Source organism: Myotis daubentonii, chromosome 16, assembly GCF_963259705.1.
Source record: "Myotis daubentonii chromosome 16, mMyoDau2.1, whole genome shotgun sequence".
NCBI lineage: Eukaryota > Metazoa > Chordata > Mammalia > Chiroptera > Vespertilionidae > Myotis > Myotis daubentonii.
Genome location: NC_081855.1, coordinates 39,022,876 through 39,036,102, shown reverse-complemented (window position 1 = coordinate 39,036,102; position 13,227 = coordinate 39,022,876). Strand labels below are relative to the sequence as shown.

Genomic DNA, 13,227 nt, shown 5'->3' with positions numbered 1-13,227 from the left:
CCAATTCCTCTTTCACATAAAAACAACTGTGGCTCAGTTGGTTGAGCATCATCCTATGAACCATGAGGTGCTGGTTCAATTCCTGGTCAGGACACATGCCTGGCCTGTGGGCTCAATTCCCAGTAGGGGGCGTGCAGGAGGCAGCTGATCGATGTTTCTCTTTTATTGATGTTTCTATCTTTCTCTTCCTCTCCCTTCCTCTCTCTGAAATAAATGAAAACATATTTTAAAAAAATACAATGTAATTATTTAAAGATAATTATCACATTGCCCCCAAATCTTAATATTCCCACTTCCTTCAAATGCTCCTCTTAGGATGTGGTTTGAAGGTCCCTGCTTCAGCATTTTCATCTCTGGTCCACCTGCCTTGGGGTGTCACATCTTCTCTGCCCCCAGAATCAAGCATGTATGACAAAATGCAGTGGCACTGTCTCCTCCCCTCTTCTGAACTCTTTACTTCCTTTAATGCTGCCAACACTGATGGGGCCACACCCTTTCACACTCCCCAGTCTCCCACGCATTCTACTGTTCAGTAGCGTCTCCCTCGTCCTATATCTGTAGGTCAGTGTTGAGGAACTAAGATTAGGAACTTGGTTTTCTATTTGTTTATATGTTGGCCCATTGCTTCCTTTGCCGAGTCTGTCATTTGGCCTCCTCCTACCCCTCTCAGTGCTGTGTCACTAGTAATTCAGTCATCGTGTTTTCAGCTAAAAGTGTCAACCAAGAGAGGGAGGAAGACAGAATCACGTGGCACTCCACTAGAGAGCTCCTTTGAACGAACCCTGATCCAAACTCTTTTGGGCCCAGTTGGTGGGGCTCAGTGGTTGAGTGTCGACCTATGAACCAGGAAGTCATCGTTCAATTCCCACTCAGAGCACATGACCCGGTTGGGGGCTCGATCCCCAGTGTGGGGTGTGTAGGAGGCAGCTGATCTATGATTCTCTCTCATCGTTGACGTTTCCATCTCTCTTCCTCCCTTCCTCTCTGAAATCAATTAAAATATATTTTTAAAAAAAGAACTCTATAATTGTCCTACAAATGACGGGTGCCACATACTCCTCCGTGAAGACCCCAGGGCAGGCTTGGTTATATGTCTTTCTGAAATCCAGAAACTCTGTATCTGCAGTATTTGACTGTTTTAACAACCTAGTAACCCTGACAACAGTTGAAACCTAGTTAACTTGTCCTGACGTATTGTTAGAAGATCCTTGCTGGTTTCTGGTCATCTCTGCTTCCGGTCTGGTAGCTGCAAGTGTCCTCTACCAAAACCTGTAAGAGTTCTGCTCTGGTCGGTTCTGGCTATTGGCTGCTAGGCCCCCATCCCGCTGAGCACCCCTTCTCCTGGCCCCACTGCTTCATACCCCAGGTCTCATCTAGTCTTGAGTTCCTGGCCTGATCCCTCCTTCTTGGGCACAACCCTCATAGGCAGCCCTTGTCAGGCCTGGCCCACACTCCCCAGTCTCTCCCTTTCTGTAAACTCCAACCATAGAGGCCTGGGCCCTCTCCATAATTGTTTTCAGCGAAGACTTTATTGAAGTTCTGCACACTGTGGGCCGTGACTCACTAGGAAAAGATTGTAGGGGATGCTTAGACACACATAAAGTTTTACATACCTAATAAATAATCTGCTGGAGGTTTTTTTGTTTTGTTTTTTTTCCTGTTGGAGTTTTGTAGAGGATGAGTATGGAGGCCCCTGTGATCTATGGTTTTGGAATTCTCTACCACCCCCCTCCCCCCCTTTTCTTCAGCTCAGGACATTTTCTGGACTTCAGGCTAGAAGATACTAGAAAAGGCAAGGTTGCTCCACACACCTCCATCGCCCAGAGGCCCAGGAATAGCACCTACTGGCTTGGTCCAAAAAGCTGGAAGGAGAAGCCTCTTAGGTAAGAGCCATTGTTTCCTTTCAAAGCAGAAAACAGAGGGATCGGTTGAGAGCAGAGAAGAAGGTGCCCTCACGGACTCCAGCCTCTGCTTCCTGCTCAGCATCTCCGGCCAGATTTCCTTTTCAAACTGAGGTGACAGCTCATCATGATAAGAAAGGTCACCACTTCTGCTGGCCTCACGAAAGCCAGTTGGACACGGACAAAGCTAATCACTCGCTAGACTGAGAAACAATCCGGTGAGTTGTGTTTTATGTATTTTAAAGCATTTTTCTCTTGTAAATTCCCAGAGCCTATGTGCGGAAGTGGGCAAACCCTAAGGGGTGATGGGAACAGCAGCTGTCAGCCAACATTCTGTCTCTTACTTTCTGTGTTTTCTGCTACTCTTCCTCAATCCCTAATATGAAAGTATTCAGGGAAGGACGGATACCTAAAGCCCAAAGCTTGAGTCTTAAGAAAGCCAGTTGGATAAATGGCTGCTACCTTCTCCTGGGCCACCAGGTGAGGCTCGGGGACTCATAGAGGCGGGAGTCTCCAGGCACTGATGGGTGATGTGAGGGATGGGGCATTGTTCCTGTCAGTAAGTCCCATGAAAAAGGGGACGAGGCTCTATTAAACATGATTTTAAGTTATAGACATTGAACTTAAAGTGATCCCGGCACATGGGCAGCTGCCAAGTCCCACCTGCCCCTGGGAATAAAGGGGTTCAGAGCTCAGACATTGAAGAGACTTGGGGCTCAGGCTGCTCACAGTAAATGTCTTTTGGGGGGACTTTTAAAAATTAAATGTATTGGAGTGACATTGGTTAATATGATCATATAGGTTTCAAGTGTACATGTCTATGATACATGATCTGTATATTGCATTGTGTTCCCACCACCCAAAGTCAAATCATCTTCCATCACCATATATTTGTCCCCTTTTACCCTTTCCCCCCCTCTTTATTTTTTCCATTACTATTTATCCCCCCTATACCCTCCTTCACCTCCACCCACCCCCTCCCCCTGACAATCACCACTGTTGTCCATGTCCATGAGTTCTTTCTCTCTTTTCTCTTTTTTGCTCAATCCCTTTATCCCCTAACAGCCCCCCACCCCACTCTGAGCTGTCAGCCTGCTCTCCATCTATGAGTCTGTCTCTGTTTTGCTTGTTAGGTCAGTTCATTAGATTGCACATTGCTCACAGTCAAATTCAACCTTTTGAGGGGGGCTGACCAGAGAATCTCATTAGTGTTCCCTAGATTGTTGTTGAGTACACTTATCATTTGCTCAACAACCTGTTTTAAAACAAACTCTGGCCTGGCCAGAGTGGCTCAGGGGTTGAGTGTCGACCTATGAACCAGGAGGTCACGGTTCAATTCCCAGTCAGGGCACATGCCTGGGTTGCAGGCTCAATCCTAGTAGGGGGCGTGCAGGAGGCAGCTGATCAATGATTCTCTCTGATTATTGATGTTTTTATCTCTCCCCCTTTCCCTTCCTCTCTGAAATCAATAAAAATATATTTTAAAAAACGACAATATACCTCATTAATAAAAAACACAAAAAAAGAAAAATAAACTATGAATCGAAACCTGAGGATAAGCTGGAAACTGCCTGTACTTTAAACCTAAGTCACTTTTTGTAACTAAAATTCATTTTGTTGATCTTTAGTTAAACCACAACCATTCTCCACCCCCTTCCCACCCTCACCCCCACTTCCCCAGGAGTTTTTTCTGGCAGGGTAATGTCTCTAAGAACTTATGATAAACCAATTAGAGTTTCCTCTTATTTTAGTAAAGTTTATTCATCTTGGATAGAAAGGTCAGGAAAGGGAGAGCAAGGACCAAAAATTATTCTATTGCTTTTGGTTGTTATTATTATTATAATTACTGCTGCTATGACAGTATCAAGAGTAGTCACTATCTAATGGATGTGTGGATTGCCAGTACTTCTGGGTTTTATCCTCATGAGGAATCTTCATATCGTTGTGGAGGGGGTGGAGAGAATGATAGTAGAGTAAGCAGATTTGTAGTTTGCTGAACATTTATATCAAAAGAATTTTGATTGAGGTCAGCTTGGGGCAAGTCTCTGGTAGAGAGCCATAGGTCTCGATCATTATTTCTCCTATTGAATATTTTTATTAATGACTTGGATGAGGATTCTGGTGATCTTCTGATAAAATCTGCGGATGATCCAAAGCTGAGAGGGAGAAGTCCGAGGATAGAATCAATTGTCAAGAGAATGGATAAAGGCTCTGCCCTGGAGGCCAATCTTTATTTTTAAATTAAATATGTTTTTATTGATTTCAGAGAGGAAGGGAGAGGGAGAGAGAGAGAAAGAAACATCAATGAGAGAGAGAACCATTGAAACAGAACCAATGATCGCCTGCCTCCTGCACGCCTCACATTGGGGATCGAGCCCACAACCTGGACCAGGAATTGAACCGTGACCTCCTGGCTTAGAGGTCGGCGCCAAACTATTGAGCCAGGCCAGCCAGACTGGAAGTCAATCTCTTTATCTGCCTTAAACTGAGGAGGAAAGCTAGAGGGCAGCACCCAGGTGGGCACTGAATTGGGGGCTTTGAGGTTCTCCGCTGGAGCTCAGTAAGACAGCAGAGTTTCCAGAGCAGCAGTTCAGATGGGGCAGGCTGGGCCCCAAACCAGAAGACCCACAACTATTGCTATTAATATTCTTATTTTCATTGTTTTTATATTCCCATTGTACTCTGCTGATTAAATGTCTTTCAAATGCCAGCTCTCCTTTGATTTTCATAACAAGAGTAAAATAGGTAGAGTGAGCATATTATTCCATTTTATAGGCGAGGAAAGTGCACCTCAAGACACTGATGTTATTAAACTGCAAAGAAGGGTCTGGAACCCCGGCTTCTGATCTGCGTGTTAATTCACCAGATGGGCAGCTACAGGCTGGAGGAAATGGCTGACATCTTATTTCCTATCACCTTGGTCCTGAGATAGATGGGAGGTCAGCTGTGCATGGTGCCTGTAGCTGCCTGGCAAGACCTCTGCCTGTCTCCCCACCCTTTCTCCCTGACCCCACCCCAGCTTCTCAGAAAAAACACTTCCTGAGGTTTATTCTAGCAGGCAGCTTTTTCACGCAGCAAGGACTGATGTGATTTGGGTTTGCGTGATGTTCCTGGTATTTGAAAGCAGAAGCACAGCATGTACAAACCATTCTGTCCTCCTTCAGTTCCTTTGGCCAAAAAGGGGAGAAGGGGGCAGCACTCCTAGGAAAATAGGGTCTTGGGCCAGTTGGTCATGCCTGGTGAGCACAGCTGGGACCACCACCCTGGCGATGTATAAGTCAGTGACTTGATTAGTTACCAAAGAACTAAAATAGTTGTGGGGGACCTTTTTTCCTGACCAAGGAATTCACTACGGAAAGGGGAAGAAAGGGGGAAGATATGTAAAGGTCGTGCACATATAAAAAGACACTGAGTTTACACTTTTTAAAAAGGTGAAATCGGGCCCTGACTGGTTTGGCTCAGTGGATAGAGCATCGGCCTTCGGACTGAAGGGTCCTGGGTTCAATTCTGGTCAAAGACACATGCCCGCGTTTTGGGCTCGATCCGCAGTAAGGAGCCTGCAGGAGGCAGCCGACCAATGATTCTCTCTCATCATTAATGTTTCTCTCTCTCTCTCCCTCTCCCTTCTTCTTTGAAATCAATAAAAATATATTTTAAAAAATAAATATGTACAGTTTACTGTATATCAATGATACCTCAATAAAGATGTTAAAACTTTCAACTTCTTATTACAATTTTAAAAGATAATTCAAAAAAAGTAGTAGTTTCATAATTTAAAACAAAAACGTAGGAAAGATTTACAATGAAAGGGTGCCAACTGCCCAGTTCCCACCACCTGTCCCCTCACCACAGATAACAGTAATTATTTGTATTGCTATAGACTTTCCAAAAATTAATATTTACCTTTACTGATTGTAAAATATCTTCATCTTTAGTAAACAGCAAGTCAAAGGCTTACATACCCGTAGAGGGGCAGGTAAGCCCTAGGAGAGCCTGCTACTTATGCCCGGCACTGAAAGAACACATGATGATCGTTTTTACCTATTTCTGAATTTCAGATACTTTTTATTGTTATCTAGCTGTTCATATCCTTTGCCCATTTTTCTATTGTATTGTTTTTTAAAAATATATATTTTATTGATTTTTTACAGAGAAGAAGGAAGAGGGATAGAGTTAGAAACATCGATGAGAGAGAAACATTGATCAGCTGCCTCCTGCACACCCCCTGCTGGGGATGTGCCCGAAACCAAGGTACATGCCCTTCACCAGAATCGAACCTTGCTGGGGTCCAACCCCAGCAGGTCCAGGGGTCCCCAAAGGTGTGGATGGAGTCGGTGAAAAAGGAATGACATGGAGGCAGCGTTCAGTTGATCAGCAGCCTAGCCAGGATCTCTAGCCAAGTTCTTGTCAGGATCTCCAGCCAAGTTCTGGTTAGGATCTCCAGCCAGGTTCTGTGTCCATGTTCTCTTGCTAGGTTCTCGAGCCAGGTTCTCCAGGTTCTCCAGCCAGGTTCTGTAGCCATGTTCCCTTGCTAGGTTCTCCAGCCAGGTTCGGTCACCAGGTTCTAGTCAGGTTCTCTTGCCATGTTCTATCCAGGTTCTGTAGCCAGGTTCTGTCTCTAGGTTCTTCAGCCAGGTTCTCTCGCTAGGTTCTGTCTCTAGGTTCTGTGTCCTGTTGTCTTGTTACATCTGTATCTATACCAGTTGATTCCAATCCTATCAATCTCTATTCCAAAGGTTAGGGCATTTCTTATCTCCATTTCAGGGAGTAAAGATTATGTAGCTTAAGTGTGATTGTTCCTGGTTAAAGTGATTAACTACCTGCCTGGCACTTGGTTAAGGGGTTTTATCCCTTCCCTAACTTCAGGGAAAAATCCCTACCTGGGGAAACAACCTTTCTCAGAGAGGTGACCTTAGTTAAAACACATAGCGCTAAGGGGAGCAAACATATTAAGAACAGTATGCCATATACGCCAGGTCCCTTGAAACATATGCTGTGCAGATGTTTCTTTCCTGCAGCAACTGTGTCAAGCAGCAAGGATGGACTGGCTTCCAGCAGAACCTGGGACCCTTCAGTCCACAGGCTGACGCTCTATCCACTGAGCCAAACTGGCCAGGGCTCTATTGTATTGTTGATCTTTTTCTTATTTTATCTCTTTTTTAAAAAAATATTTTTTCTTGATTTTTGAGAGCTTTATACATATTAGAAAGATTTACTCTTTGTTTAGGATGTGAGTTGCAAATATATTTTCCAGTTTTTCTCTTGACTAAATTTTTTTTTTGGCAAAGCAGACTTTTCATGGAATATAATTTAACAGTCTTTTCTTTTATGGCTTCTGGATTTTTAAGTCATAGTTAAACCAGCCTTTACCATTCCAAGATTTTGAGGAATTCTTTCATGTTTTCTTCTAGAACTTTTATGGTTTCCTTTGTACCTTTAGATGGTTGGTCCATTTGGAACTTATTCTGGTGCATGATATAAGTTGTAGGATATAGTTTTTCTGCTTTTCTTTTAAAACACTGACATTTATTTTTGAAATAAAGCCCCCTGCTGGTGTTCTAAAAGTATTAGCATTGAATATGAAACAATGACTAATTTTAGAAGTTTACTTTTAAACTTAGGAATAAGGGATTTATCACTATTGCTTGAGAAGCAAAAGTTGTTTACTCTACAGTGTGTAAGAGTTACCTTTGAAGCCAGCATTTATTTTATTACTCATGGTGTATCCTTTTTTCTTGACAAATCAAAATTTGGTATGTGGGCGGGAATAATTTCCAGTAGATTGCCACAGAAGATGGTTTATAGTGGGGAATGGAGAACACAAAACAACAAAAAGCAATAGGAAGACTCCTTTATGCACGCATTGCTCCTCAACAGCCCTTATCAAAACTTACTGAATCGCAGGCCAGAGAAAAGACTTGTTCTTGAGCTGGAAGCCATCACTTCTTGGCACTGGCCCTGAAGCAGAGAAATCTTTGGTTTCCATAATCTCAGTTCAAGTCTGACTTAGCTTTACCACGTGGCAGTAGGAGAGGGTAGCATTTCAGAAACAACATGCCACGCCGACTTGTGTTCAATGTGTAGGAATCAGCCAGAAAAAAAAGGAGGGGGAAGAGTACTCCAAATAGGGGAACAGCATTGGCCAAGACACAGACACATGGTGTGTTCTGGGAATTATAAATTCTAACAGCAAGAATGCAGGGTCAAGGAAGGCAGTGGGTGAGAGAGGTCGATTTAAGAAATGTCAAAGAGCATTTCTTAAGAAATGTCCACTGGCTGGCATGGCTCAGTAGTTGTGCCGATCTATGAACCAGGAGGTCATGGTTCAATTCCCTGTCATGCCTGGGTTGGGGCTCAACCCCAGTGTGGGGTGTGCAAGAAGCGGCCAGCCAATGATTCTCTTTCATCATTGATGTTTCTCTTTCTCTCTCTCCCTCTCCCTTCCTCTCTGAAATCAATAACAATATATTTTTTTTTTAAAGAAAGAAATGTCCAGGAACATTTGAGGTCTTGTTCCCCAGCATATGCCGTCAATTTGGCGCAAATAAACTCATAAAAAAGGAGAAAAAAGTCCGAATCTGTGGAGAATTTTTATAGGTGTTTATCTGAGCCCAAACTGAGGACAATTGCCAGGAAGCAAGATCTCAAATGCCTTGGAGAATGATAGTTTTGCAGTTTCTGTTATGCCTTAGAAATTAAGGAGGGAATATACTAGTAAGGAAGATTCCATGAGGTGAGAGAAAACAAGGCACTATTTGGTTACAGGATAGTTAACAAGATTATGTGATCTCTTTTTTTGTTTATTGTCTAAAGTTTTACATATGTCTCCTTCCCGCGTCCACCCCCCTTTGGCTCCCCCCTCAGCCATTCCTATCGGGGCAAGCCCTCACCACCCAGTGTTTGTGTCCATTGGTTATGCTAATAAGCATGCATGTAAGTCCTTTGGTTGTTCTCTAACCCCCGCCTCCCCTGCCAAAGGACTATGTGCTCTCTTGAGGGTGGTTACCTAGAAGTTCAAAGGTGTGTTAACCTAGATGCACAAAAAACGCTGCACAGGGTCTGCGTAAGGCAAAGATGGACCTTTTACTACAAAAGTTATAGGCCCTGGACGGGTAGCTCAGTTGGTTAGAGTGACGTCCCGATATGCCAAGGCTGTGGGTTCAATCCTTGGTCAGGGTACATACAAGGAGGAACCAATGAATGCATGAATAAGTGGAACAAATCGATGTCCCAGCCCTTCATCCTTCCACTTTCTCTAAAATCGATTAAAACCAAAAAGTTACATGTCTGAGCTTGACCTGTCCGACTCAGATAGGAGTTTATGATTAGATCACCCTGTGAGGTTACTTTCCCTAACCTCCTTTTTTTGTCCAGGACACCAGGCTGGAGAGATAAGCAAGGGCTGGAAGGCGGAGGATTGTAAATTGGCTTTCTCTGGAGGGCAGTGGGAGCCATTAGGAGGTTTCCCTGATGAACCTGCGATGTTCTGGAAAAGTCAGCCCTGTCCCATGGCCTTGCCCGGAAAGGCAGGAGGTCCACACTTAGGCTGTATGGATAGAGCCCCTTTGGGGGGCAAAGGAAAGCAGAGGGGTCTTGCTATGTGCCTACGCAGAGAGGCCCTTCCGCGGGAAGTTGGAGAGAGAGAGGAACCCTCTTACCCTGCCATGAGAAGGGGCTCCATACCCAGCCTAACGAGGAGGGTCAGGAAGGCTGAGGCGAAATGACCACTTGCGCCTTTTTCCCCCCTTAAAAACTAAACAAAGCAGCTGTGTTCAGTGGCCCCTCAGGAAGACCAGTCATTTCCTGAGGAGATATCAGGCCAGCCCAGGCATTGTTCCCAGTTTCCAGCAATGGCCGCCATTACCTGACCAGCATCGCAGCCCATCTCCTCTCGCTGCGCTGGGAGAAGTCACCAGGGTGAGCTTTCTGCCTTTCACAGGGCGGCTCCTCTGCGCTGCATGGGAAGTGTCTTCTGCCCCCGGGGCATGGCCCAAAGGCAGCAGTAACTGCCCGAAGTCTTGCTTTCTGGATGCAGCTGGGGTTGACTAAAGGAGGCAAGATGTGGCTGGGAGTCCTGGTGGTACTTCTGCTCTGTGAGTTTTATTCTCTTTTGACATGACTTTCACTTCGTGAGGATTGAAGCAAATGAACTCAACATATTTCTTCTGTCTTTTCCAGGTTCGAGCCTCGAGGGTCAAGAGAACTGTAAGTTGTAAAGTTTCTACCTAGGTTCATTTTGTCTTCCGTGATTCTTAACACTTTTGTCGAATTGCTTGGGTTAATATCTATAACAATTGAGGAAACGTAGTCCAACTGAGAGCTGAAGTTTATTGCTTTCTGGCATTTTTAGAAGGTTTTAGAAAGGACAGAAAAAACTCTTGTTCTAAGCCAAGTTCTAATCAACATGTTCTGGAAGTAGCATACATTTTCTTTCTGCCTTTCACAGGGCGGCTCCTCTAGATCCTAGTTAACTAGATCCTAGTTAACTGCTGTATGTTAGGTTTGGGGAGGTGATTTTTAAAAAGTGAGCAATTGCATAATTTGTTTTTTGTTCTTCTACCATACATCTATCATTGGCATATTCTACCCCCTTCCAAAAGGTTTTGTTCTCAAATGAACTGTAATCCGTTTGTAAGATTCAGGAAGGCAGAACAGAGTTTAAATTGTTGTTACAACTTTTTTCTCCCAAATGACCTAAAACATATTGGGTTTCATTTCTCGTATATCCATGAAGCTGCAATTATAACTGCAATATTGTGTGGCTGTGCACAGGGAGGGGGGCTTATCCTTGAAGTCTGTTTTATCATCTCCTTTGGAGCTAATTTTGAAACAAGATAAGTTGGTATGGTTTTGCTTCATCTGGGACCCTATGAAAGAGGGGGTTTGGCTGGGGCTGAGGGCTTAGTGGAGCCCACAGAGCAGGATCCCTTGTCAGTGGTCACTTCAGCCGGCAAAGATTGGGGGTGACCGGGTTGTAGACAATTGTACAGCCTCTGGAGATGATGTACTTGGATGATGCTGGTTTGATGAGCCGGGGCTCAGAGCAGAGGCTCCAGGACAAAGAGGGCTGGTGTGGCTACTAGCAAAGCCCATCTGCAGGTGTCCAGGTCAACTGCCCATGTGCTATTGCAGGCATTTGACCCCCATGGCAACCCACGGAGGCAGGATATCCATTATCACCCTCATCATCCCAATTAACTGATGGTGTCTCTGCATCTCAGAGAAACAACCGACTTGCCAGATGGAGGGAGAGCCAGTTGGCAGGGCATCGGCACTAAAATCTCCACTTTCCAAAACCCGCCAAATCTGTCTGGAGCCATAGGCCTGCCTCAGCTCTTTACGGCCAGCCTTACTTTGCCTCTGTGAGCCCTTTTCTCAGAGTGGGGATGATAAGAGGATTAACCATGGACTCCCGTGAGGGTGAGAGTAGCTAAAAGGAGGTGCCTGGCCTGCCCAGCATGTGATGAGTGATGGCTTACTAAGTCCTGGGTCCTCCCCACCTTTACAATCGCTCCTGCACCACCCTCTCTGTCCAGCCAGCCCGCTCCTGCCAGCTTTCGGCCAACCACACCCTGCCAACACTCTTGCCTCTGGGCTTCTGTGTCTCTTGCACATCCTGTTTCCCAGGACCTCCAGACTCTCCCAGCTCCTTCCCCACCTTAGATGGAAGTAAATCACCGCTGTCCCATGGTTCATAGAGAAAAATCTTTGTACCTTCTGGGAAAACCTCGGAATTGCAGGACTCAGAGCAGGAGGCTCTCCCTCTGCTTCCTCCGCCTTATTTTTCTTCTTCTTCTTCTTTTAATCTTAATTGTTGAAAGTATTACATAGATCCTCCTCCCCCGCCCCCATTAACCTCTTCCAGCCCACTCCTGCCCTCCCCAGACTCCTACCCTCACCACCCTATTGTCTGTGTCCAGGGATTATGCATATATGCATACAAATTCATCGGTTGATCTCTTCCCACGCCTCCACCTTGTTTTACACCTGAGGAAACTGAGGCCCGGAGGCCAGAAAGTACTTGTGCACTGGGTGTGAGAGTGGGGGCTAGGGTCCAGGACTCCCATTCCTTAGGCCACCCAAGACCATGCTGTCAGGCATTGGACATGCATGACCGACTGTTGCAGGCTCGGGGACAGCAGCAGGTGTTAGACTTGTGGGGTCAGACTGGACCTGGGTTCAGCAACCTTGGTACTTGAGTTCTGGCTAGGAAAGAATTCAGAGCCAAGACTCTAAGAGAATATCTATTTATAAAAATCGCAAAGGTCGAAGAAGTAATCTGTAGAAGAAATGGGCTTAGGAAACAAGTTACAGAGGCAAAGGAAGGGCCCTAGGAGCTTGGGACTGAGGGAGGTCATGGGGTGGGGAGGGGAGGATGGGCAGGAAGAGGGAAAGGGAAAGGCTCAGGTGTGCTGCAGGGAGGGCGAGCCCGTGGGTCCTCTGTCCCAAGGGTTTTATGGGTAGAGATTTTAGGGGAGGTCCCAGGGGAAGAGCTCAGTAGAATATTTAGCAGTTTTCCAGGTGTGTCCTTTCAGGGTTGTGGTCTCCACTGATTGATTGGCCACTACCAGGACAGGGGCTCATTATTTAATGCAGCTGGTCCTGAGGTCCGTCCTGGGTGGCTGGTTTGGCTGCTTTTCTGGGCCAGGAGCTGAAATACAACTGAGGCCTAGATGTTATCTCTGGGAGGAAAGGCCCAGGGTCCAAACCTCAGTGAATTTGCTGGGGGAGGAAAGGTCACCCTGGAGGTGAGGTCCCACCCTTCAACTGTCCATTGCCGGGCACCCAGGGCTTTCTGTCCTGGTGACCTCCTGGACCTGGCCCATCGTCCCTGCTCTGCTCACGCCTGTAACTGCCTCCACACCAGGAGCCTGCTCCACACGGCAGGCTCTCTGTGGTTGAGGTGCTTGGTCAGCCTGGCCTTTTCCAGTCCTTTATCTCAGGCCCTCAGCCCACTCGGCCAGCAGGCCTCAGGAGATGATCTCAATCCCATCTTCACCTTGAAAACAGTGCCGTCTGGAGGGAACTCCCTCAACTTCCCGTGCTGCCCTGGCTGCAGGCTTATCTGTGTCCCCACCCATCCTCCCGGCTTCCCTCCTGATTCAGACAAGACGTCTGCCCCGCCCCCCTTGCCTCCCAGACTAGGGCCAGCCTGTCCCTCTGGGATCTGAGCCCAGGCCTTGCATGGCCCCCCAGGATCACAATCTATAATTTGTGCAGTTGCCATCCCACTTTTAGTATCTTTCTCCTCCCCCTTTTTTAGTCTTTCCCCTGCAAACATGATTGGTAGTTCTTATTTTGGGGGAAAAAGGAAAATCACACACAA

The 13,227-nt window shown here is 46.0% G+C and overlaps 1 protein-coding gene across 11 annotated transcripts in view; it reads left to right on the top strand.

Moving 5' to 3' along the window:
- The first annotated feature begins 1,785 nt into the window (after positions 1-1,785).
- The window catches only part of PECAM1 (platelet and endothelial cell adhesion molecule 1), a 59,404-nt gene continuing 47,962 nt past the window's right edge, over positions 1,786-13,227 (top strand). For 2 of the 11 annotated variants that reach the window (XM_059669969.1, XM_059669966.1), the window contains exons 1-2: positions 9,695-9,994; positions 10,080-10,106. In XM_059669969.1, coding sequence (XP_059525952.1) covers positions 9,931-9,994; positions 10,080-10,106 — 91 coding nt within the window. In that variant the 5' untranslated portion in view covers positions 9,695-9,930. Of the gene's footprint in view, positions 2,120-9,678; positions 9,995-10,079; positions 10,107-13,227 lie in introns of those variants that run through there. The other 9 variants (XM_059669968.1, XM_059669964.1, XM_059669965.1 and 6 more) reach the window with 8 other exon arrangements.